This window comes from Suncus etruscus, chromosome 7 (genome assembly GCF_024139225.1).
Source record: "Suncus etruscus isolate mSunEtr1 chromosome 7, mSunEtr1.pri.cur, whole genome shotgun sequence".
In the NCBI taxonomy this organism is placed as follows: Eukaryota; Metazoa; Chordata; class Mammalia; order Eulipotyphla; family Soricidae; genus Suncus; species Suncus etruscus.
The window spans coordinates 65075600-65101443 of NC_064854.1; the positions used below are offsets into that span (position 1 = coordinate 65075600).

General features: G+C 36.3%; 1 protein-coding gene across 1 annotated transcript in view; it reads left to right on the forward strand.

The window, feature by feature from the left end:
* Positions 1-24386, forward strand: part of TMEM30A (transmembrane protein 30A) — a 49002-nt gene extending 24616 nt beyond the window's left edge. Inside the window, exons 2-7 of the mRNA XM_049776927.1 lie at positions 10143-10250; positions 15033-15140; positions 17157-17244; positions 18999-19142; positions 19857-20063; positions 23713-24386. Of these exons, the coding sequence (XP_049632884.1) occupies positions 10143-10250; positions 15033-15140; positions 17157-17244; positions 18999-19142; positions 19857-20063; positions 23713-23906 (849 nt within the window). The 3' untranslated portion in view covers positions 23907-24386. The remainder of the gene's footprint in view (positions 1-10142; positions 10251-15032; positions 15141-17156; positions 17245-18998; positions 19143-19856; positions 20064-23712) is intronic.
* The last annotated feature ends 1458 nt before the right edge of the window (positions 24387-25844 follow it).

The following is a 25844-nucleotide window of genomic DNA, read 5'->3' on the forward strand; positions in this document are numbered from 1 at the left end:
AAAACAAAATCCTCTTTCCTTTTCACATAGCCTTTTGGTATATAAGAGTCCGCCTGTATCATGCTCCACTCTCCCCCATCTGGTTGAATAAGTACTGAGAATAAAGCAATAGCAGTTTTAACTTGGTGTTCTGAGAGATGCCATGAGGCAAAAAGCCACTGACTCCATGTTTCTTTCCTGACTGATCTGGTTTATTAATTCTTTGTGGCTATTCTACCTGCATCACACCTGTCAGCCTGGGGTTAAAAAACATGTGTGCCTATTTCACAACATGGGTACAAGGGCTATCATTTATATCACTATACTTTCTTTTGATACCTATTTCTTTTCCAAGTGATCATTTCCAACTATCATTGTCATAGTGGTCACTTCTTTGCCCTCGTTGCACTCCCAACGGTCCCCCTTAGTTACAAACCTCCCACCCTTGACCACACTTTCTGATCCTTATTTCTGTTTTTCGGTATTATTTTCATACTGTGTTTTGGTTTTTTTTTTTTAAATATCCCACGAATGAGTGGGATTATTCTGTGTCTCTCCCTCCCACTGACTAATTTCACTCAGCATAATACACTTTATATCCGTCCATGTAAGCAAATTTCATGACTTCATTTTTCCTAACAGCTGCATAATGCTCCATTGTATAGGTATACAACACTGTTTCTTTAGCCACTCATCTGTTCTGGGGCACCTAGGTTGTTTTCAAATTCTGGCTATTGTGAATAGTGCTATGATGAACATAGGAGTTCATATACCTTTTCTGTCTTGTGTTTCTGGGACCCTTGAGAGTATTTTTAGGAAAAATATTACTGTATTGTATTTGAGCTCATTTTCCTCAGTTTCTTTTCTTTCTTTTTTTTTTTTTTTTTTTTAGCAATGTTCAGATTGTTTTCCAATGGACACATTGACATTCCCAACAGCTGTGAATGAGAGTTGTTTTCTCCACATCTCTACCAGCACTGATAGTTTTTGTTGTGTGTCATCTATATGCTCTGAGATGATGTTGTTTTGATTTGTATCTCCTTGATGATAAATGATGTGGAGCATTTTTTTTCTATGTTCACTGCAGTCTTGTACATACCTAGCTGTTTGCTGGAGAATAGACACTTGGTTGTAGCAGAGCTGCAGATGTCAGTATCAAACTCATATCCTCACATTATAAGCAGGTGCTTTGAGTTCTAGAACTCCAACTTCCTCTTTTTTTTTCCTCTAGACCTCCCTTTTTCCATCTTTCACATTCAATAATGTGTTTCAACCCTACATGGTCCCTTTAGTACTGCTGGAATTAGGAGTAACCTCTGAGCCCTCCCAGATATGGCTCCAACACCACCTTCTCCTTGCAAAACATATGAGTAAAGAGATGAGGTTATGAGCTGTACTACTAGTAAGTTGAAACTGTTTTATGTAAAAGAAATAATACTAAAAGAATGTATGGTAGACAGGAACATTAAATAGCTCAATAAGACTGGAATGGAAAGAAGTAAGGTAAGATGAATTTAGGGTGATAAGGATGCAATGCATATAACACATGAACCATGAAGGATTTTGGCTTCTATACTCATAATGGGAAATCACAGAAAAGTTTTACATGAGTGAGTGACATGGTCTTTTTTTTTTTTTTTTTTTTTTGGTTTTTGGTTTTTGGTTTTTGGGCCACACCCGGTGACTCTCAGGGGTTACTCCTGGCTATGCTCTCAGAAATCCCTCCTAGGGGGGGGGGGCAGAGAGATAGCACAGTGGTAAGGTGTTTACCTTACATGCAAAAGGATGGTGGTTCGAATTCCGGCATCCCATATGGTTCCCCAAGCCTGCTGGAGTTGATTTCAGGAGTAACCCCTGAGCACTGCTGGGTGTGACCCAAAAACCCAAACCCCCTCTCCCCAATAAAAGAAATTGCTCCTATCTTGGGGGACCATATGGGTGCCAGGGGATCGAACCTTGGTCCGTCCTGGGTTAGCTGTGTGCAAGGCAAATGCCCTACTGCTCCGATCCCGAGTGACATGCTCTTAAGGTAAAAAGTCACACTGACCATGATATGGAAAAGTGTGTGTGCGCGCGCTTATGTTCTTTTTTTGGGTGGGGAGGGGCAGCTAGATTAAGAGCAGAGAGGAAACCCATGTAGCAGCAAATGCAAAATTCAAACTGGAGATGATGGTAGTCACAGTAGACTGGTTTTAGTGAAAAGCAATTAGCTTTAGGATATATTATAAAGGTAGAACTAATACAGTTTCCTCATATACTTGATGTATGGGTATAATAGAATGTATGGAGTCACGTTAACTTTAACATATCTTGACCTGCATATAAGGAAAGAGTGATGATTTATGAAGGAGGAAAAACAACACAAAAAGAAGTTTTGATACAATAGTAGGGAACTTGGAGAATGTTTCTGTGTGAACAGCTATGCCTATTGCTGCTGACAGTCCACATGAAATGTACTGACCTTTGAGTTAGCAACACCAAACAATAGAAGTGAACCAGGCTTGCAGTTGAACTAATGGGATCATCTGCAATGTTTCTCTTAGAAGCCTTGGGCATCATCCTCAGCATATTTGTTCTTATCCTATCTCTAGGTATTAAAATCTGTATATTTTGCATTCTCTCTCTTCCTCTCTCTCAAAATAGTTCTTTCCTGGGCAATTTTAGTAGTATTCTTTTTAATTTGCTTCTAAAGTCTTACATTCTCTCAGTCTCAGCATGCTTCTGTTAGTATGATTTTTTTATTTATTTTACTGACACAAAATAATTTTTATTAAAAGACATTTACTGGGGTCAGAGAGCATTTGCCTTGCATGTGGCTGACCTGAGTTCTATTTCTGAGCACCCCGGGATGCGATTTCCCCAAAACCAAAAATAAGTAAGTATATAAAAGAAATTTACATAGAGAGGTGTAAAAGGAAAGAGGAATATGTTCTCAAGAGAGAACAAGGGCTTCTCCAGATAGGAAAAATGCCTGGAATGGTCCTTGTTAAAAGGAGAGCCTAAGTGCTAAGAATGAAGCCTGGAGGTAGAGTGCATTCTATATAAATGAGAGCCTGATTTCTAATCTGTCCCTGCCTGTTCCCCCAAATCCCTCCCTATCAGAAAAGTTTAGTCTTAATTTTTCATTCTCTTGCTTACAGTTGCTCCTTTGATTCCCTTCGCTTTCAGGACAGTGCTTATATCCTTAACTTAAGTGCAGTGGTTCTTTTTGTTTTGTTTTGTTTTTTTTACTTTGTTTTTCAGTTTTTGGGCTACAACCGGTGGCGGCAATCAAATGATGGGGATCAAACCAGGTCAGCCTCCTGCAAAGCATGCACCATACCAGCTGTGCTATCACTCTGGCCCCTGAATACAGTTTTCTTCATATGAGGTTATTCTCTTCATAGCCTAGTATTCCCTTTTTATTCTAGCATAGCAGTCAACTAGAATGTGTTGGGCTGCTAGTTCCTCCTGAAATGTTTTTCCTTTTTTACTGTATTATGCCTTTCAAGTTACATTCTCCACAACACTGTATTTGTGCCACCAAAGTGAGCACTGCTTTTTTAAACAGTTTGGAAAGGCTTCTTCCAACCCTCCCTTTATGCATCTGATACATATGCATCCCATAGGTTTCATAATTACTACTACATGGTCTGCAATACTCCCACATATAAAGTGCATATTCTAGCACTTTGATCCCCTCATGATCTATCTTAACATTTTAATCTTTATAATCCATACCTATTGAATAATGAGACTTTATATGCTACTAGTCTTTTTTGTATTTACCATGAACAATGTATTTTTACATGTATAACTTGTAGCACAATGTTACTTAATAGCTGCTTAAATGAATGAATAAAACCTTATGGGTACAATGAGACATTTTAAAAACAGTTGAGAGTTTATTGATCATTAGAGTGGTATTTATTATTTATTATTTACCTAAAGGTAATTTTACTGAAATAATCCAAGGAAAATTTTATATGCACAAGACCAAAATTATGTGATTATGATAGCCAATTTATATTTAAAGGCAAAGCATATTTGTATTCCAAGAAGTCCTGAAAATATAACAGATTTACTGGCAAACACTGCAGCAAAGATGATGGACCGACCACATGATAGAAATATATCATAAAGTACCCTCATGCTGTCAAATTTTTGGCAAGGCTTATTTTGAAAGGAAGTACTATAGTGCCCTTAGTAATCTTGAAAACTTTGGACCTATAGACCAACTACTAATTTAAATACCTATATACTCGTGTAGAAGCCAACACCCCCCCTCCCCCATATTTTACCGTAAAAACTGGGAAAACAATGACTCGAGCATAAGCTGAGGTGGAAAATGCAGCAGCCACTTTTAAATTTCAAAAATAAAAATATATACCCAAAAGAGTTACAATAATTGAGAAATCAGTAGGTTAAATATTTTTCAATTATATTGCTAAAGAAAAACTGTAAACTAGCAACAATAACTTTAAAACTTTAAGTGCAGAAAACCATAGCTTAACAGGTAATCAAGCTAAATAACAAAGGATAAAATCCTTCAAAACTGGATTCCTCCTCCTCCTCTTCTATCTGTATGTCCAAACAGGGCTTCAGCTGTATCTGATGTGAGGGTATCAGAATAGACATTGTCGGGCCTGGAGAGATAGCACAGTGGCGTTTGCCTTGCAAGCAGCCGATCCAGGACCAAAGGTGGTTGGTTCGAATCCCGGTGTCCCATATGGTCCCCTGTGCCTGCCAGGAGCTATTTCTGAGCAGACAGCCAGGAGTAACCCCTGAGCACTGCCGGGTGTGGCCCAAAAACAAACAAACAAACAAACAAAACAGAATAGACATTGTCATCATCACTAAGTTCGCAGATATCATCACTGCTGTTGGTCTCATACAAAGTGCAGACTATTGTGGGTTAGTTTAGTGGCATACAGTTCAGTTCAGGCACCTACCTCTTCAGTTTAGCTGCGGCTTGTGGATGGAGCTGAAGCACCGCCCCCTTCAGATGACAGAAGACTTCATGTTTTTGATTTGGTGTGCATGCATCTCATCAAATAACCTGTATGACCCGAATATAAGCCAAGTTCGGGTTTTTTGGCACAAAACTTGTGCCGGAAAAACTCGGCTTATACTCAAGCATAAATGGTAGATTTATAGGTTTATTTAGAAATTTAAACTGATAACTTGATATTATTAGCATATGATAACTTGTTCATCAAAATACTGATCAAATTGGCGTTTAAGTTCTTAGATCTTGTTATATATGATTGATTTTAAAAGATCTTTTGATGAAAAAATTAAGTACTGTTTATGTCTTGAATAGGACTCATGAGGTCCAGGGATGATCATTTTATGAGACATTGGCTCTTGGCTTGGCTGTGTCGATCCAGTGGATCAGCTTTAAGATTGTGGTTGGCCTCCAGAATCATCTAGACAGTGCTTGATGGCCATACCAAGGCGTGCTCTGGGTGCTATTCTATACCAGAGATCTAACTTGGGGTTTAGCATGTGCATAGCATGTGCGCCCATCTTTTCTTTTTAAAAAACTGGCAAAGTTCTCAAAGTTAAGTGTGTTACAGAAGTAGTAAGTGAAATTCAAGCAAGAATTGGCAGATCTCTGGGAATAATGTCAAAATTGTGAGATTTGATATTTGGAACAGTGGTAAAGCCACATACAGTTACCAATTGAAAGCTCTCAGCAAGCTGAGAAACTTTGTTTTCTTAAAATAGGTAGATTTTCAGGGGAATGCTGAGTAACTTTTTTTTTCTGAAAAGAGTGAGATAAATTTAAAATCCTCTGTAGCTTACCCCTCGACTTTTTCTTTCTTTATACTGTCCTCCTGTGGATGACATCTACTCATCAATTCTCATGAGAAATCTGCTGAGTACTAAATTAGTTGTATGTTTTCATAGTATTATATTTCTTTGCTAAAGACCTCCATTCCATTTTATTTACTACTATTTTCTATATTAAACACTGGTCTAATGGTGTGCTCTTTGCCAGGAGTTACTTACAGTTGCTCAATAAATAATAAGGTAATGATCATTTTACAGTGGGATTCAGGAAGAAATGTTTCATTTTTTTAAACACTTGTTTTGGAGAGAGCCACCTCAGCAGTATTGGGGTCATCAGAGCTATACACATCAGTGCTTGGGAGGGTGGACAACGCCAAGGATTACTAGGGGCTCTGTGTGTGGCAGCCATGTGCTATCTCCTCAGCCCCCTTAGTTCTTAAAATCTATTCTTAAATATTTGATTATATTAACCCCCTCAAAAAAAATCCCTCTAGTTTTTTATTCCTGTTGGACATTTTTATTAACCAGGGTTTTCTAGCTTCCAGAGATGTTATTAAGTAGTAGTCTAGCTAGATATACTCAGAAAAGGAATTTATTGAAGGGAGTTTGGGGATGTTTAACATCAGGGCTGCATGTATACTGGTAGCTCATACTTTTAATATAACAATAATATATCAATAGAATAAACTACTAGTGCTATTACCTAGTCAATTATTGTCAGCAACAGTAGCAACAGAATTAGTTATTGTCAGAATTTTATATTACAATTTCATTTGGTGACTTTAACAAACCAGAGTATTATTAATGAAGTTACCAGAGTGAAGGGAAGGGGCCACTTAAGAGAGTCACAAAGGAATCACAGTGGGGAAAGCCACTAGATTAAGTCTAGATTGCTGAATCGCTGTTGATTAATCACTGATACAAATCAGTGATTATTGAGGATAAAGATAAGCATGGTCACAGTAGCCAGAGGAACAATTTAACTTAGCAGCTATGAAATCTGAACTAAAATCTATCTACTTGTAATTCTCCCATTTCAAATTTCCTTTCACTCTTGCTTGATTATTTTCTTTTTGATTTTTGGGCCTTACTTAGTAGTGCTCAAGTCTTACTCTAGGCAAGTGCTCTGTCCACTAAACGCTCCAGCACCCTCAACATATTCTTTAACATATTAACACCAGCACTAAAATTTGTTCCCCACCCAACTTCATTTTTCCTGAGAAAAAGCAGTTTGGGGCATTGATGGCAGAAAGTGTACACTGGTAAAGAAATACGTGAACATTGTATAAAATGTATGACTAAAACTCAATTTTTTTTAAATTAGAAAGGAAAAATAGTCAATTCCTCATTCCAACCTGAGTCTACAGTTCCCCAAGAAGTCAGTCAGTGGAGACCAGTTCCCAGGCCATGTAGATTAAATGGACTTCTGGTGCAGTCTGAAAGTTACCCAGTGGGACTAGTGGGATTATTAGCATTCATGCTGTGCAGGGGCTCATTGCAGACTTGACCAATCATAACACTTCTAGGTATTACCCTGGTAGGTTGAACAGGAAGACAAAATTATTCTTCTCTCCAGATGGCCTCCATCAATCCCCTCATCACACAAATCACCTATATCACTTGGTGACACAGCCTGGCATTAGGTAACCTGCACCATAACTGGTAAATTAGCTCAAAGAAAGATCTACAACATAATATGTGAGCCACCTAAGAGAGCTACTCTTTCAAGGAGTCAGTTCTTCCAACATGAATTAATACATAGGCATAAAATCATGGGCATCAAACTCAGCATTTCTCAACCAGGGGCCATAGAACCTTACTGTGGGCCCCATGATGTACCAAGGGATAAGAGTGAAGTATCATGCCAACAAGTGAGCATGTAGCTAAACTTGGGTTACAGTAGGATGGTTTTAAAGAGTGGGATGTTGGATCACACTCAGCTATGCTAGGAGCTACTCCCATCTTTGTGCTCAAGGATCACATGGTGTTGGGGATCAAACTGGGGGTGGCAGTAAAGTAAGTACTTTACCTCTGAAAAGTTTTTGAGTATAAACTAGTAATTATTATGGCTATAATAATTATAATTTATCAAAGAAATAGAAGACTTTCCCTTGTAACCATGGTGTTTAAATAAAGAAAAAGAAGACTTTTAACTAGTCTCAACTGTCATTGTTGGTATTGTTTTTTGTGATTGTTGGGTTTATATACCCACTAGCTGGGTTGCTTGGCTGAAGTCAAGCTTTAAATTACTATACTTCCACTTGGAGTTCACTGAGTTTTTGCCTACCTTTAGTTTCGTTTTTTATTAAGGGTGACACTCTTTAGTTGAGGGACAAAAGTTATGATTGTAGTTCTCTCTTTTTTTTTTTTTTGGTTTTTGGGCCACACCCGGTAACGCTTATGGGTTACTCCTGGCTATGTGCTCAGAAGTTGCTCCTGGTTTGGGGGACCATATGGGACGCCGGGGGATCGAACCGCGGTCTGTCCAAGGTTAGCACAGGCAAGGCAGGCACCTTACCTTTAGCGCCACCGCCCGGCCCATGATTGTAGTTCTTTCTTTTGGGGCTTTCACATGAGCTTGCCAGTGATTTATACTTCCTGGCTCTGGCAATTGTACATCTTTTATTGTTTTAGTTGTAATGCTTCCTGAATTCCCACCGCTTTGTGACTCTTTGTGACCTTCCTGCAGTACAGCTGGAAATATTTTGTTCTTCTAGGAATACAGAAAGTGGAGCTGCAAGGATTGAATGTACTTAGTGCATATGGTGACATGGGGATTCTTCTTTAAGTCTTTTTATTATAGCTTAGGTAATAGTAGTACAATAGTTTTTGGATTTATGATATTGGTGTTACTGCACACTACTGCCACTTACATGCCTCTGTTCTCAACCCAATGTCACCTCTGTTTCAACCTTCCTGCTCCCACATATCCACATTTATAGTTAATGGAAACAATGGCTTTGGTATGTACTGTTATTTGCTATAATACTGTCCATATGCCCAGACTCTCTACCTATGTTGACTCTAGGAATTTCAAGTCACTGTACCATTCCTCCACAGCTCAAAAATATTTTTAAAAGCACATTTGATAGAGGACTGTTACCTGAGATATAAAAGAAATTCTGATATTCAAAACAAATGAACAAACTTGGCTTAGCAAATTAACAAAAGGGCCAGGGTGTGACACATAGTAAAGCCCATTTGTGATGGCCTGAATTGAAACCCTGTCACTGTATGTTGTCCCTTCCCTTGGTAGCTCCTGTGGCTACACTGAGCCCTGCTAAGTGAGACCATATTTTATTAAAAAGACAAAAATGTAGCAAAATCCTGGGTGGCTACCTTAATAAAGTAGTTAGGCTATTAGAAAAAAAAATACTATAGCCAAGCTGCTTTAACCAATAATTTTTAACTTCTCAATTTATGGGAATATGAGGTTTAGTGTTATAGTATTGATAGATTTGGTTTGTGGTGAGGACCCTCTTCCTGACTTGGCTACCTTTCTTGCTGCCATTTTCCAGTTGGCAGAAGGAAAGAGCTCTCTTGCTGTTTTTACTAGGACACTAATTGTACACTGAGTCCTCAATGCCAGGACCTCATCTAAACTTTCCTGAGTCTCATCTCAAAATGCCTTCACTTTGGGAAAAGTTAACATGTTAACAAATTAACACCTAATTTGGGGGTGGGGATGGTAACACAAAAATCTAAACAATCCCCCACTAGGCACTTCAGTTTATTCCCTCGCATAAGCTGTGTGCAAGTCCCTGGGCAACAGGACCTATTTTCTATACTGAGAAAATTTTATTTCTCACAAGTGTTAAGATCAAATTGCTGGCAGAATCAGTTGCTGGTGAGGGTCGTTTTAAGTTTCGCATATGGCTCTCAATTTCTTCTGCCACAATGTGGCAGAGAGAGACAGTAAAATCTTCACTTTTCTTTTTTTCTTCTCCATAAATCTATTGTGGAGGTCTTAGCTTCAATCTCATCTACATAAGATTACCTTCCAATGATGCCACCTACAGTTGTCAGGGAATTGGGGCTTTAACATGTCATTTTGGGGTTGTGAGGTTCTGGCACAAACATTGGATAAATATGATAAGAGTAGCAAATATGAAAAATGCCAAGTATCATTTATTATTAGGGACTTGCAAATTAAAACTGAGTTTTTTTTTTTTAATCTTAAAAGTTATATCATTTTGGGTGAAAAGAAAGAGACATTTACTTGGAAAGGACTTCCAGCTTTACTAACACACTGTCTCAATAAGGTGACTAAAGTTTTTTTTCTGGGTTTGAGACAGGTTCATTTAATTCATGTTTTCTTTTAATAGTATATTCCAGCAGTGTACACCCATTTGCTCCAATGAAAAACTTACATATATTTTCTCTTGCAGATTGATTACACCGGAATAGACCCTTCTAGTCCCTGCCATAAATGTTTGTCTCCAAATGTAACACATTGTGTTTGTACCATTAACTTCACATTGGAACAGTCATTTGAGGTCTGTATTCTTAAGTAAATCTCTAGAAAGCCATGTATTTAATCATATTAATGATTGCTTTAAAATATTTTTTTGGGTTCAGTTTTGGATTATTCCTAGCAGAATTTGGGAGTGGGATAATCCTGACTATTTGGGGGACACTCTTGGTGATCTCTGGGCACCATATGATTCTGAGAATTCAGTTCTGAGACTTCCTGAGTGCAAAGTAATTGGAGCGTTATCTTCCCAGCCCATTTCTGCTTTTGAGCCATTTGCAGTAGTAGTACTCAGGGACTTCACTTGGCCAAGCATACAGGGATTGCTCCTGGCTATGTTCAGGTGGTCAAATGGTGCTAGGAATAGAATACTATTTCTCAAAATAGTAATTCCAGTAAAATTAGTTTTTAATAAAATAAATAACTAATAAACAAAATTTGGGGTTGGGACTTCAAAAGAGGTAGTGTTTATGTCATTAGTGGAGCCTACAATTTTGAAGAAGATTACTCCTCAAAGAAATGTTTGTTGCATTTTTCTTATAGTAAATAGTATATGCATTTGAATAGTTAGTAGTACTTCTTAGGGGAGTGTTCTTGGGGTTATTTCTGACTATGCACTCAGGGATCACTCCTGGTGGAATCAGGGGACCATATGGGGTGTCAGCTGAGGTTGACTTCATTTATTCAAGGCAAACACCCTACCCAGTGTACTGTCACTTTAGTCCAGAATAAATAGTACCTTATAAACAAATTTTAAAATGTTCTTTATCTTTTTTTCTAGAAATATTAGTATTTAAGTTTATATTGGCATTTGCTTGCATTTAAAAATTAACTGCTTAAATTATTTTGACTGTTTTTAGGGAAGGGGTTAGGCCATACCCAGCAGTACTCAAGGAGATATTCTGATCTCTTCTCAGGAGTACTAACAGTGCTGGAGGCCCATATTTGGTGTCAGGGATTTGAACCAGGTTTTCAGGATATAAGGCAAGTGCCTTAACACCTATACTATTTTGGCCCCTATACTATTTCTCAGCTTTTGTTTGCCTAATTTTAATTACAAAACACATCTTTCTTAAACAGATTCTTATCATTTAGTGTTTTATATATATATATATATATGTATGTATATATATGTATGTATGTATATTTATTTTTATATTTTTTGGTTTTTCGGGCCACACCCGTTTGATGCTCAGGGGTTTCTGGCTAAGCGCTCAGAAATTGCCCTTGGCTTGGGGGACCATATCGGATGTCAGGGGATTAAACTGTGGTCCTTCCTTGGCTAGCGCTTGTAAGGCAGGGACAACTTACCTCTAGCGCCACCTCGCCGCCCCCTAGTTAAATATTTTGTTGAAGTCACACCTGATGATATTTGGGGTTTGCTCTGGCATCTGTGCTTAGATTTTATTACTGATGGGGCTCTGGGGATCATGCAGTGTCAGGGATGAAACCTAGGATTTACTTGCATGTTAAATCATCCACTCAGCTCAATGAGCTACCCTCTAGCAACATGGCACTATTATTTTCTCTCAATTGTTAAGCTTTATAAAAAAATACAAAAATTAATGAGACTGTTGATCTTATATGTATTTGAGTAATTAGAGCTATGTGTCTTTTACATAAGTGTCTGATATTCTTTTTTTTTTTTTTTTTTGGTTTTTGGTTTTTGGGCCACACCCGGCGGTGCTCAGGGTTGACACCTGGCTGTCTGCTCAGAAATAGCTCCTGGCAGGCACGGGGGACCATATGGGACGCCGGGATTCAAACCAACCACCTTAGGTCCTGGATCTAAGGCAAACACCGTTGTGCTATATCTCTGGCCCCAGTATCTGATATTCTTGATAATTAACAGATACTTACGAATATAAAGACTCAGGTTAGGTATAACAGAATAAGAATGCCAAAACCAGTTTTCTCCTTATACTGAAAATTTAGATTACAGTTTTAAAAAGGGGTGAGGGTTCTTTAGAGATAGTATAGTGGTTAAGAGAGCTGCTGACTCCTGTTCTAATGCTGACCCAAGTGGTCTCCTGACAGGAGTAAAACTCTAACACCACTGATTGTGATTCTAACCTCTCCACCCCAAATTTATTAGGCACCAAAGTGGTTTAAACATGCCAACTTATTGGAATTTCATAGTCTAATTCAGTTTCTTCAACTTGATCTAGACTGGTTATTAGATTGGTTGCTGTTCCACAGGCATAGAAAGATTGCAAAACACTTTGATGTCCTGCAGTATACAGGAAAGATTGCCAGTCGCTTGGGGCATAAAGGTTGAAGAGCAATAGTCTAGAATTATTAATTCTATAACAATAGTCTAGATATTAAAAGGTGGTAGTGATTTGTAGTCTGTAGATGGTTGCCATCTAGTGGATGTAAATGCCCTTACCATGCCCCTAAATAAAAAAGCATGGTCTGATGAGCAGGTACAGCAGATTGAGTACTTGCCTTGCATGGTGCTAACCTGGATTTGATCCCTAGCACCACATATGACCTTCGTTGTCTCCCTACACCCTTCTAAGAATGAACTCTGAGCATAGACCCAGGAGTGTTTCAGAATGAAAGAAAGAAAAGCATAGGAACAAAGCTGTAGAAGACAGAACTTTAATTGTTTCATTAGAAATAAGATATAAGGGCTGGACCAGTGGCGCAAGTGGTAAGGCGTCTGCCGGCACCACCCTAGAACGGACGTGGTTCAATCCCCCAGTGTCCCATATGGTCCCCCAAGTCAGGAACGCGATTTCTGAGCGCATAGCCAGAAATCAACAGGTGATTTGAGCATCAACAGGTGTGGCTGAAAAACCAAAAAAAGGAAGGAAGGAAAGGCAGGGAAGGAAGGAAGGAAGGAAGGAAGGGAGGGAGGGAGGAAGTATAAATATGAAGCAAAGAATTTCCACTCTTTTGTTTCTGTTTTGGAGCAACCCCTAGCAATGCTCAGGAGCTCAATGCTTAGGTGATTCTGGGGAACCAGGAATTGAACTCATGCCCACCATATGCTAAGCATGGCTAGCCATTTGAACTGTCTCTGCATTTTCAGTGTGATGGACAAATTGTGAAAATACACTTAGACCAGCTTTTCTTAGAGCAGACAGAACTAATGAAACTTAATGAGACTTTTAATGATTTATAGACCATTTTAGTTTTTCAGCCCCATTTAAAAACTTTCAGTTTTTTTTTTTTATGGGCTGTATTTTCTATTATAAGTTTAAATATTGAATAAGACCACGTTTTGGGGAGAACTTTACATTATTTTGTTTCAGAATTTGTTAAGAGGGTCTTTTTCAGGTTGGAAATTGAACTTGTTATATTACACTTATTTGAGATAAATTTTCTTCCTTTTTGGGGGATGGCAGTTACCCCAGTGGTACTGAGGACAACTCAGGCTATACCCAAAGATGCTCAGGAGGACTTGTGCCAAAGATTGAACATAAACTGTGTGTATATGTCAGGCATGTACTTCAGCAGTATAAGCTATCTCCATAGCCAGATTTTCTTTTATAAATGCATGGTCTTTGTTTCTGTGATTTAATTCTATAACCAGCAGAAAAATAAGCCAGTGTTTATGCAGACTATTAGGAGGAGCTGGGCAGATGTAGGTAGGATACCTTGCATGCTGTTGACAAGGTTCAATCCCTGATAGTCCAATGACTCTCCTAAGAATTACCAGGAGTGACCCTGAGCACACAGCCAGGAATAAATTCTGAGCACCACCAGTGTGGCCCCAAACAAAACAAATACCCCCCACAGATTGGATTGGATAGATAGATAGATAGATAGATAGATAGATAGATAGATAGATAGATAGATAGAAAGAAAGAAAGAAAGACTGCAAAAGTTATGTAATTTGACTTTGAAAATCAACGTATATTATAGTATAGTATAAATAAAAATAACTCAATTGAAACTACTTAAATACTAATGAAATCCTTTTTATCTGTAATCCTTTTAATTGAAGACAAATTATAGATATCTCACCAAGAAAGGAGGAAATACCGTAATTATTTTTCTACTTTTGCATATATAAGTAATTCAGAATGCCTTCAAACCAATGACTAAATGTAGTATAAATAAGTAATTCTTATTTTCCAAGTTATTTATTTTTTGTTTTGTTTTTGTTTTTTTGTGGGCCACACTTGGTGATGCTCAGGGGTTACTCCTGACTATGCGCTCAGAAATCACCCCTGGCTATGAGGGACCATATGGGACACTGGGATCGAACCAAGGTCTATCCTAGGTCAGACACATGCAAGGCAAATGCCCATATGCTGTGCTATTACTCTGGCCCCTTTCCAAGTTATTTTTAAGTTGGTTCTACTGTATAGTCAAAGTAATTTTTATATGTGTAGAGTGACTTATTTTAGATAATTGCTAATACTAATAATAGTCCTCTGAGAAACTAATGCCCTGCTTTTGGTTCAGCATTTACTGTATAAAAATAAAAGTTTGACTCTTACCACTTTGAAAAATTGATGATAATTGCATGAATACCAATCTGAATCAGAGAAAAATTTTACTTAGAAATAGATTAATGTATGCTAATGAATTCTTGAGCTTTATTATTATTTCTAAAATAATAAATACATCTTTGAAGTTTTGAAGTATATTTTTATTGTACTCTCTGATTTTTAGAAAATTTGTTAACTTTATAATCTATACCCTTTTAGATTGCTAATTACTGGTAAATTTTCCTCTGGTACTTGTTAAATATTACTGTAAATTCTAATCAATAATCTCAGGTGACTTAGCTTTTATATATACATGAACAGTTTACATTTAATAATTTCATGAATGTTTTGCCTTTCTACAGGGAAATGTGTTTATGTATTATGGTCTCTCTAATTTCTATCAAAACCATCGTCGTTATGTGAAATCTAGAGATGATAGTCAACTGAACGGAGATTCAAATGCTTTACTTGTAAGTAAATAATAGAAATGAGAATGTTTATGTATGATATTAGAGCATGTAATTTTTAAGATAGGAATATTAAATTTAATGTTAGAATGAAATTAAATGCAATTTATATTTTCTTTAGTGAGAGGTTTTAGATTTAAAAAATACTTCATAATTCATACAGATCAATGATTTCTTTTTCAAAGGGGATTGTGGGGATCAAACTCAGTACCTCATACATATAAAACACGCTCTCATTAAGTGGCTAGAATGTTTATCCTCTATTAGCACTTTATTTACATTGAAAACTTTTTAAAAAAACATGAATATTTTAATAATGCTCAGCATTTACATAGTAGCAAGTCTATTATATATGGTCTATCTTCACAGTCTTAGAGCACAAACTATAAATCTAAGAACTGAAAATTGGCGAATTCAGTACAAGAGTCTTGATGAGATCTGTTACATATTTCCTTAGCCTCATTTGTGCAGGTTTTTTTTTTTTTCAATCTAAACTATGAAACTATATATACAAAGTTGGTTGGTAGTAGAATAGTCCAATAGCGCTTAACTAGGGTATAGTTAATTCAGTTAAGAAAATTTTGTTCAATTTTGTGATTGAAATATGCCTTCATATGTCCTGGAACCCCAGAACAACTCAGACTTAGTAGAATTTTGGTAAACTCTAATTGGACATGTTATTCAGATCTTTAGTAGGAGTTAGGTCAAAACTAAATTTAGAAGACAAAGGATTTTTTTTTTTTGCCAACGTCTCTGTCTTTCTCTCTGTCTGTCTCTCTATCATCTATCTATCATCTATCTTTCTATCTATCATCTTTGTTTCTATGTTTCTTCTTTGTTTCTTTCTTTTTTGTTCTTTCATTGTTTTTCTTTTTTCGAATGTTTGTACCTTAACACAACACAGTGTTTTATTAAATTTTAGACATTGAGATTTACAGTATTGATAATGGCAGGGTTTCATGCATAAAAATCAATTTAGCGGGCCAGGCGGTGGCGCTAAAGGTAAGGTGCCTGCCTTGCCTGCGCTAACCTTGGACGGACCGCGGTTCGATCCCCCGGTGTCCCATATGGTCCCTCAAGCCAGGAACAACTTCTGAGCACATAGCCAGGAGTAACCCCTGAGCGTTACTGGGTGTGGCCCAAAAACCAAAAAAAAAAAAAATCAATTTAGCATTAACCCAACCACACCCTTCAGAATGTCAGCTTCCCCTATCATTGTTCCAGTCCCTCTTCTCCCTAGCTCCCCTATTGATAAGCTTCTTACTAAAGACCATTCCTCAGTTTTTGTTGTCTTTGGATATTTGTTGTTATGCTTCTTTCTATCACATGTGTAGATCATTCTGTCTGTCCCTCTCTAACTAACTTTAGTCAGCATGATACTCTCCATCTGTCCACATTGTGACATATTGCATGATTTTATTGTTTATAACTCAAGTAATACTCCATTATTTAGATGTATGCATATATAATCAGTATACAGTTTTAAGAATAACTGTTAGAGTCTGTTAGATTTTCTTTCTTCCATCTGTTCTTTCTTTCCTTAATCCTCCTCTCATTTAGTGTGAGATTTAATCCATGTCACAATTGAAATTATCTAGTTGAATTTGTTCATTTTACAAGTGAGGCCCAATGGACTTGCCTAAAGTTGCATAGTTAACATCGTGGAACTAACTAGCATTTCCAGTCTTGGCTTTTAGTTTAATATCTTACTCATTATGACACAGCTTGATCAATAGTAATTTGTCTTGGGTAGAAAATTCTTTGTGAAAAATTTCTGCATTAACAGATTTTTAAGTATATGCTTCTATGACAAAAGATGCAAGGAACATTTACATTTAAAAAGTTAATTCAGTAATATTAAAAGTATTGTAAGTATATGTGGGGTTATTATTTGTTAGCTAATTCATTTTATATGCATTGTAACTGAGCAAAATAGGGATCAAATTTTTAGTTAAAGGTAGGCTATAATTTTCCCAGAGACCTAAATAATTTTTTCCTGATCTTTTTTCTAAAAATCAGAATCCCAGTAAGGAATGTGAACCTTATCGAAGAAATGAAGACAAACCAATTGCTCCATGTGGAGCTATTGCAAACAGCATGTTTAATGGTATGATATGTAAATACAGATTTATATAAAGAGATACTTAATTAGGAAATGCTTTTAATCTTAGCACAGATTTGACATTCTAAAACTGTGAAAGAAATTGAAAAATGCAACATCTTTAAGATAAATTTATCAGGGGCCGGAGAGATAGCATGGAGGTAAGGCGTTTGCCTTTCATGCAGGAGGTCATCGGTTCGAATCCCGGTGCCCCATATGGTCCCCCGTGCCTGCCAGGAGCAATTTCTGAGCCTGGAGCCAGGAATAACCCCTGAGCACTGCCGAGTGTGACCCAAAAACCACAAAAAAAAAAAAAAAAGATAAATTTATCAGTGGAATATTACAATGTTTTATGACTTTGTTTTAAACACTTATATTTTATAAATAACCTATTTTTGGAAAGAAAGAGCCAGGCATTCTGCAATGCTTCCTGTTTTATATACAATCATTTAAAAAGTTATTTATCTTTTTTGTTTGTTTGTTTTTGGGCCACATCAATGACACTCAAGGATTACTCCTGACTATGCGCTCAGAAATTGGTCCTGGCTTGGGGACCACGTGGGACACTGGGGATCGAACCGAGGTCTGTTCTGGGTCAGCTGCAAGCAAGGCAAATGCCATGCCGCTGTGCTATCGCTCAGGCACCTATTTATCTTTTTTGTAACCAACTTTCAGCTTTTATTATGAGAAGCTATGCCATTTATAGCATCTCTAATATAAAAACTTAGGTGAACTATTATGCAATTTAAACTTATGGTAATCACATTTTAAGCAATAAAAATAAGGTAACAAGGATTTAGCTCAGTTTGTAGACTGCCTGAGGTTCAATCCCTCTTACCCAAAATAAAAGAAATATGAGAAATTGCTTAAATTTAAGTAAGGTTTTATTTAACACCCTATACTTAACACCCTATGCACAAAATATACCATATTTCATAAAAATGAATAGGGTACTTTTTATTCTATTTTTTTTGTTGTTGTTTTGTTTTGTTTTTTGGGTCACACCCGGCAGCACTTAGGGGTTACTCCTGGCTCTATGTTTAGAAATCGCTCCTGGCAGGCTTTGGGACCATATGGGATGCCAGGATTCAAACCACTGTCCTTCTGCATGCAAGGCAAACTCCTTACCTCCATGCTATCTCTCTGGCCCTTTTTATTTTATTTTTGCCTATATTTTATATTTAATGTATGTTCTCTACTTATATATAGTGTATATTTATAAAACATTTATTTAAGTCTTTTACCTTGGATGTGGCAAACGTGGATTCAATCTCCATTTCCCCATAAGTACTGTCCCCCAATCCTATCAGGATAACCCTTGTACAGAAGTAAGTCCTAAGCCCTACTGGATATGGACCTTTCAAAACAAAACAATATATAAATAATGTTCATTTGGAATAGTCATAATTTTAAGAGCTCTATAGTTTTGGACATGCAGATTGAAAAATGTAAAGAAGAGAAGGAGAAGCAGATTTATCTGAAAGATTGTTATAGTTGGAAAATTTGCAGTTGAAAAATTTGATGTATTCAGCATAACAACTTTTTATATAGGAAATTTCATTCCAGGTATTTGGAACTGTACTGAGGAGTGAAATGTCCATCAACAACTACAAATTTTCATAGTCAATTCATATATATAAATTAGCAAGAAAAATGTGTATATAAAAAAAAGAAAAATGAGTATATGATATGCCTATCCCCTCACAAATACTTTGGGAAGTAAATACTAGTATAACAAATGTTTCTTTTCTTACATTTAGATACATTAGAATTATTTTTGGTTGGCAACGATTCTGAACCGATTCCAATTAAATTGAAAAGAAAAGGTATTGCGTGGTGGACAGATAAAAATGTGAAATTCAGAAATCCTCCTGGAGAAGGACCCCTGGAAGAACGATTCAAAGGTAATATATAGTTAATATTTTTTTTAATGTAAAATTTAAGTTAGTGTTTTAATGAAATACCTTTAAATCTTTTATGTTTATCTTTTTGTTTTACTTTATATTTTACTTTTTTTTTTTGTTTTGGGGTTACATGTAATCAAGCCTTAAGTTTATACAAAAATAAACAACTCAGGGGGGGGAAGAAGCGGAGGGACAGATGTGTAATGCACTCAGAAGAGAACATGGTCTTCTCAAAACGCAGAGAGTGATGTGGGCCATATGTGCTTGGATACCATGTGCTCAGGCAGCAGAGTTGCCTAAAAACAACTTTTTTGACTTGATTTGATAAAATAAATGTTCTTAGGTAGGATGTATGTTCTGGATTGGAGATGTTGCTTTAGTAATAGAACAAGGATGTGTCTTGCATGTGAATGTTTTTGTGTGGCCCTTGGCACTATATATAGCTTTGGTGGACACCCTCCCCAGCACTGCCTGGTTTTAGTCAGATAATAGTAGAGAATAAAACCATGTAGCATGCTGGAAATTTAATTTGAGTTGATCACTGGCAAGGAAAATGTCTTATCTACCAATATGTCTTTTGACCCTACTTATTCTTTTGTAAATAAGACTTCATTACCTATTTCTGATTTGGTAGTGTTAGTTTTCTAACACAATAGAATAGCCTTTAATAGAAGTGGCTATTTTCTCTCCTTCCCTCAATTTCTTTCTCTTAAGGTACAACAAAGCCAGTAAACTGGGTTAAACCAGTATATATGCTGGATAAGGATGAAGATAACAATGGCTTCATAAATGAAGATTTTATTGTTTGGATGCGCACTGCAGCATTACCTACATTTCGTAAGTTGTATCGTCTTATAGAGCGAAAGAGTGATTTACATCCAACATTACCAGCTGGACGATACTTGTTGAATATCTCATACAGTATCCTTTTCTTGGTCATGTACACATTGATGGAAGTCAAGGGAGTACAGTTTTAGCCTTATCTCATAATGTAGCATGCTGCTTTGTTTCTTAGTTTTGATCTCTGCATTTTAAAATAAGTGTATGTGTAAGAGTAATCTTTTAAATATCTTCCAAAAATGTCTTGAATTCCTCCCTCTTAATAGGTAATTTGAGTAATTACTTAAAAATATAGGTGCTATGGGGCCAGAGTGGTGGCGCAGCAGTAGGGCGTTTGCCTTGCACACAGTTGACCTAGGACGGTCTGTGGTTTGATTCCCCATGGCATCCCATATGGTCCCCCAATCCAGGAGCGATTTCTGAGTGCATAGCCAGGAGTCACAGCCTAGCCTGAGCGTCACAGGGTGTGGCCCAAAAACCAAAAAAAAAAAAAGGTGCTAGATTTATTGAAAAGTTAGATAACAATTATAATTAAATTTAATGCAAAGACTGGTAAGTAATACTAATCCAGTGTTGTAATAACAGTATTGGATCATTGTTAATTCTACTTTTAAGTAATAAAAATGAGTGTATATGTTATATTATAGTGTATAATTATTGCTATTCATATTGTCAGAACAAGCTTATCAATAGCTGCACTATATCTTAATATTTTAGAAATATTTTTTAACTCATAAATGTTGGATTTGGGACCACACCTGGTGACGCTCAAGGGTTATTTCTGGCTCTTTGTTCATGAATTACTCCTGGCAGTGCTTGGGGTACCATATAGAATTCCAGGGATTGAACCTGTGTTGACCATGTGCAAGACATGCTCCCTACCTATTATACTACTCCAGCTCCTACATATTCTTTTTAGTGTTTCTAAATTCTGATTATATGTAAATATTATATAATTTTCTCTGTACTATTTATTATTAAAGCTATAAAGTAAGCTAGGTAAAGAGGTCTTATGTCCACACTATAGGTATTGAATATTTAAGTGACTTGCTGAAGTTTACACAGGTAATTAAAATGCCGAAGTTCAAAACTGGCTATTGACTCTGCATCAATTGTCCCTCTGGCTATATACTTCACTAATTTGTTCAAGTAGACAGACTGGTAATATTGGCCTTGTTTATTGGTCTTTGCCAAAACAGAAATAGAGATTTTTTTTTCTTTCATTATAAATTAGGCCCTTACATCTTGTGGTGTCTATAAAGGAAGTGCTCAAATATTAGCATTTTTAAATGTTTTCTGGTGAGCTTTGCTTTTTTGTTTGTTTGTTTTGGGGTCACACCCAGCAGGACTCAGGGATTACTCCTGGCTCTGTGCTCAGAAATTGCTCCTAGCTGTCTCGGGGGACCATATGGAATGCCAAGATTCAAATGACCGTCCTGGATCCGCTGCATTCAGGGCAAATGCCCTCCCACTTTGCTATCTCTCCAGTCCTGATCTTTGCATTTTTTATTTTTTTCACAATGTAAATTAGTCATTCATAGATAGATAGGTAGGTAGGTAGATAGATAGATAGATAGATAGATAGATAGATAGATAGATAGATAGATAAGTTGGTAGGTAGATATAGTTTTATGATGGATTAGTAAATAGTTAAAAGACCGAATTTTAAAACAAAGGTATATATGTATGAATGACTTGATATTGATAGCTTCAAAATGACCATATTTTGAGAAAAGGACCACATAAGAACACTTTAGTCTGCTAGAACTTCTTTGGCTATTCGTAGAAAAATAGCATTATTCTCAAATTACAGTAAAAAGTAAGAGGGCAGTTCTGTTGCAGTTAACATAAGATCACTTGAGATTAAGAAAATATATGCTGGGGCCAGAGTGATCTGCAGTAGTAGGGCATTTGCCTTGCACACAGCTGACCTAAGACGGACCGCGGTCCTATTCCCCCACCCCCACCCCCGGCGTCCCATATGGTCCCCCAAACAAGGGGCAATTTCTGAGTGCATAGCCAAGAGTAACCCCTGATCAATCACTGGGTATGGCCCCAAAACCAAACCACCCCCTGGAAAAAAAAAGAAAATATATGCTAACCTATTGTCTTAACTACTATGAAAGGAAATCTTGGAAACACCTCAGAATTTTTTCTTTAAACACCACAGTTACAATGTTGTTCATAATACAGTTGGGATTTTTTTATTTTTACAATTGCAAAGATGTTCATCATTGAGTCTCAGACATATGCTCCAGAATTATTAATTTATAGTTTGTATCACAAGTATTACACGAACTGTCAGAAGGTATTGATAACTTGGATTTAGATCTGGAAAATATCAAGGATTGTTAAAATTAGAATAAGATAGGAACTAGATACTAAAACATACATAGACAGAAACCTATTATTACAGAATGAGAATAACATATGATTTTATTATGTCTCTTTAAGTGTTGGATTAGGATTAACTAACTAGTAGAGCTGAGATTGTCTTTTGTAATCATACCACCATTGATGGTGATAGAAGTTACAGAAGAAACAGATGGCACCTCACAAGGTATTTTGGGGGCTTGTAGTGACAGTATAGCAGGTAAAGCATTTGCCTAGCACGTAGCTGACCTGGGTTCAATACCATATGGTCCCCAAGACCACCGAGTTTAACCCTGGAGATCAGAGCCAGGGGTAACCCCTGGTCATCACCAGCTATGATCTGGAAAAAAAATTAAAAAGCTGTTTTTGAAAAGGCTGTAAACCTTTCACATAGGGAATTAGTCTTGTCATCTCTTGTTGGAACCTTGAACAGGTCAATGTAGATAGCTTACCCACTCATTAAGAAATGATAGGGCTTGGAAGGTGGCACTAGAGGTGTCTGCCTTGCAAGCGCTAGTGTAGGGTGGACCGTGGATGGACCACGGTTCGATCCCCCGGCATCCCATATGGTACCGCCAAGCCAGGGGTGATTTCTGAGCACATAGCCAGGAGTAACCCCTGAGTGTCAAACGGGTGTGGCCCAAAAACAAACAAAAAAAAAATGATGCCACATTTCTTAAGTCAGTTTAGCTATCCATTTTTTCAATCCACTAATCATCTCTATGTGCTATATTCAGCTTTATAATTGCTCAAAAATAGTCAGGTAAAAATGTAATACCTTTTCTTTTTTTCTTATTTTGCTTGTTGTTGAAGTGCCGGGGATGTAACTCAGGCTTATGCATACAAGCATATACTTTATCATTGAGCTGCATTTCCAGCCCCAGTACCCTGTTTTTGACCTTGTGCTCAGAGCCCTGTTAGATTTGCTTAACTACAAAGGTTCTTTGAGCTCAGAGACCTTTAGCTCCTTCATCCATTTTTTCCTGTCTTAACCTCTTCTTCTATGTGAAGCTCATGCAAGTTCATGTAATATATATACATGTATACATGTACATATACAGAAAAGGCAAAAGGCCTTAGAAATATAGTATGGAGAACTACATAAATATTTGAGAAGTGATATAACTGGTGAGTTTGTTTTTTCTTTTAAAATATATTAACTTTTTACAGATATTTATTTGTTAAGTTGCTCTTTCAAGATAATCTACAATTTATCATTTAGAATTGTTGAATAAGTTGCCTGTGTATCAAAATCATATCAGTTATAAAGTCATTATAAAGTTAAATTAAACATGTTATATTATATTTTTAAAATAAAATAACTTGAGATGGAAAAATCTTCCTATACACTTTTCAGATTACCCTGTACATTTTTTTGATGGACGAAAACGGATGATCTTGAGCACAATTTCATGGATGGGAGGAAAAAATCCATTTTTAGGGATTGCTTATATAACTATTGGATCCATCTCCTTCCTTCTGGGAGTTGTACTGCTAGTAATTAACCATAAGTATAGAAACAGCGGTAATACTGCCGACATTACTATTTAATTTTTTATTCTGAAAACAAATTTACTGCATGTGCTTCAAGGCTAGTCCTATTCAGCCTAGCTTTCAAATGCTGATGTCTGGTTAGTATGTCATTTTTGAAGTTGATGCATAACTTTTTTTTGGAAACAGTCTGTGTTCTGTTGTTTGTGAATGACCTATGAAAATATATGACGGGTATAAAACAAACTAGATATATTGAGCACATCAACATTGTAACTGCTGAAATGGCATTCTCATGTTTTCTTTTTTGTTGGGACAGGTCCTGTGATGCATAGAGCCTCTTTCATGTGAAATGCATTTACTGCTTAAAAGTTTATGCAGTGTTGATAAAATTATTTGACATTTATGTATATGTGTGCCTGTTGTGTGAAGAAAGGGATTACAAAATGTATGAGTATAATGACTTGCTAATGTTTCAGGATCTATACTTATGAAAAGATGAAGAAGACCAAATATAAATAAAATACTTTATCATTTTCATGTGTTGTGTGTAAAGGCTTCAAATACCACCTTTATTGAGGTGGTTTATGTATTCAATTTATGCAGTATAATTCTTTGTCAAGCATAGCTTGATTCCAAAGGATGTTTTCTGTCTGCATAGAAATTAATGCTCATGTCAGGTTATTTTCAGGTTGGAGAACTCAAAATTCCTTTTTTTTTGTTGGTTAAAATGTTATGGCCATGAACCCCTGACTCATTCAATACATTTATACATTTGAGCTTTTCCCTTGAAGTTTACACTTCATAAGATGAAAGGATATAGCTGAAATGGGAAATTTTCTTGGCAGACCTTCATCTTTTGCTTAATTGCAAACAAGGTGAATTATTCAAAGGAGACACTGTTTTCATTCTTGTGGTATTTAGCATTCAGAAATTTGCTTCAGAATTGGAAATACCTCACATTTTTTAATTTTGCAGGTAAGTATTTTGACTTTAGTACTCATATAGAAAATTTGGAAATAATACTTTATTTTCTGTTTAGTTCAAAATTTGCACATAGCAGTTTCAGATATGTATGCATATTTTAATTTAAGGCACAGTTGTTTCAGTTGATTTTTCCTAAAACATTTAAAAATATAGGTGATTTCAATTTTCTGATTAAATTCTGGTTTTGGAATATGTACATGATAACTTATATATGGTTAAATAGCCATAAATATATGGTTGTTTTCTATTTACTGGAATTATAATGTTACATAATATATGCTCTAATTTGACATCATCTTGAATGTAAACTTATTTTTTCACAATCTTAATATATGTTTTAATTAAAGGCTGCTTAATTGCACTGAAATGGCTTTGTTAAGCAAAAATAACATTTATATAGAAAAATGTTTGTTTAGGGTATGTGATAGTTTCTTAAGTTATATATTAAATATTATATTTTACATCAAAAGGTATAAGTACATCCTTTTTTAGAAAGTGAAAACAAAATAATACAGTAGAAATGTGCCACACCTTGCATTTTGTGTAACCTGAAATTCAGTTAAAACAACTAACATATTTGTGTGAGATACCTAGTGTGATTATCTTGAAATTTCTGAGTGCATAAAAGTACTCTTCTCAGTCTTTCAGAATGTTTATTCTGATACTGATTCTCTTGCACATGGCAGTTATTTTCAGGATCTATCTTTGGGAGAGAGGATTTCCATCAGACTTTTCAGATTGAGTCAAGCTTTTAAGATGGACTATTATCTTGCCCCCTCCCCCCTTTTTTTGGTAACTGGGTTAACTAAATGTGCCACTAAAGAAAAGTTGAAGAGCCTTTTTAACACTTTCTCAATCTGTGCTGGAGATGGAATCTAAAGTAAGCTTGAGTATTGTCTTTAAGTACACTGATGACCTTAAGTTCCCTCTTGTTTCCTGCCATTTGAGATCTGAGGAATTCTTATTGCTAAATATGAAGAACAAAGAACATTTTTATGACCTCTATGAATA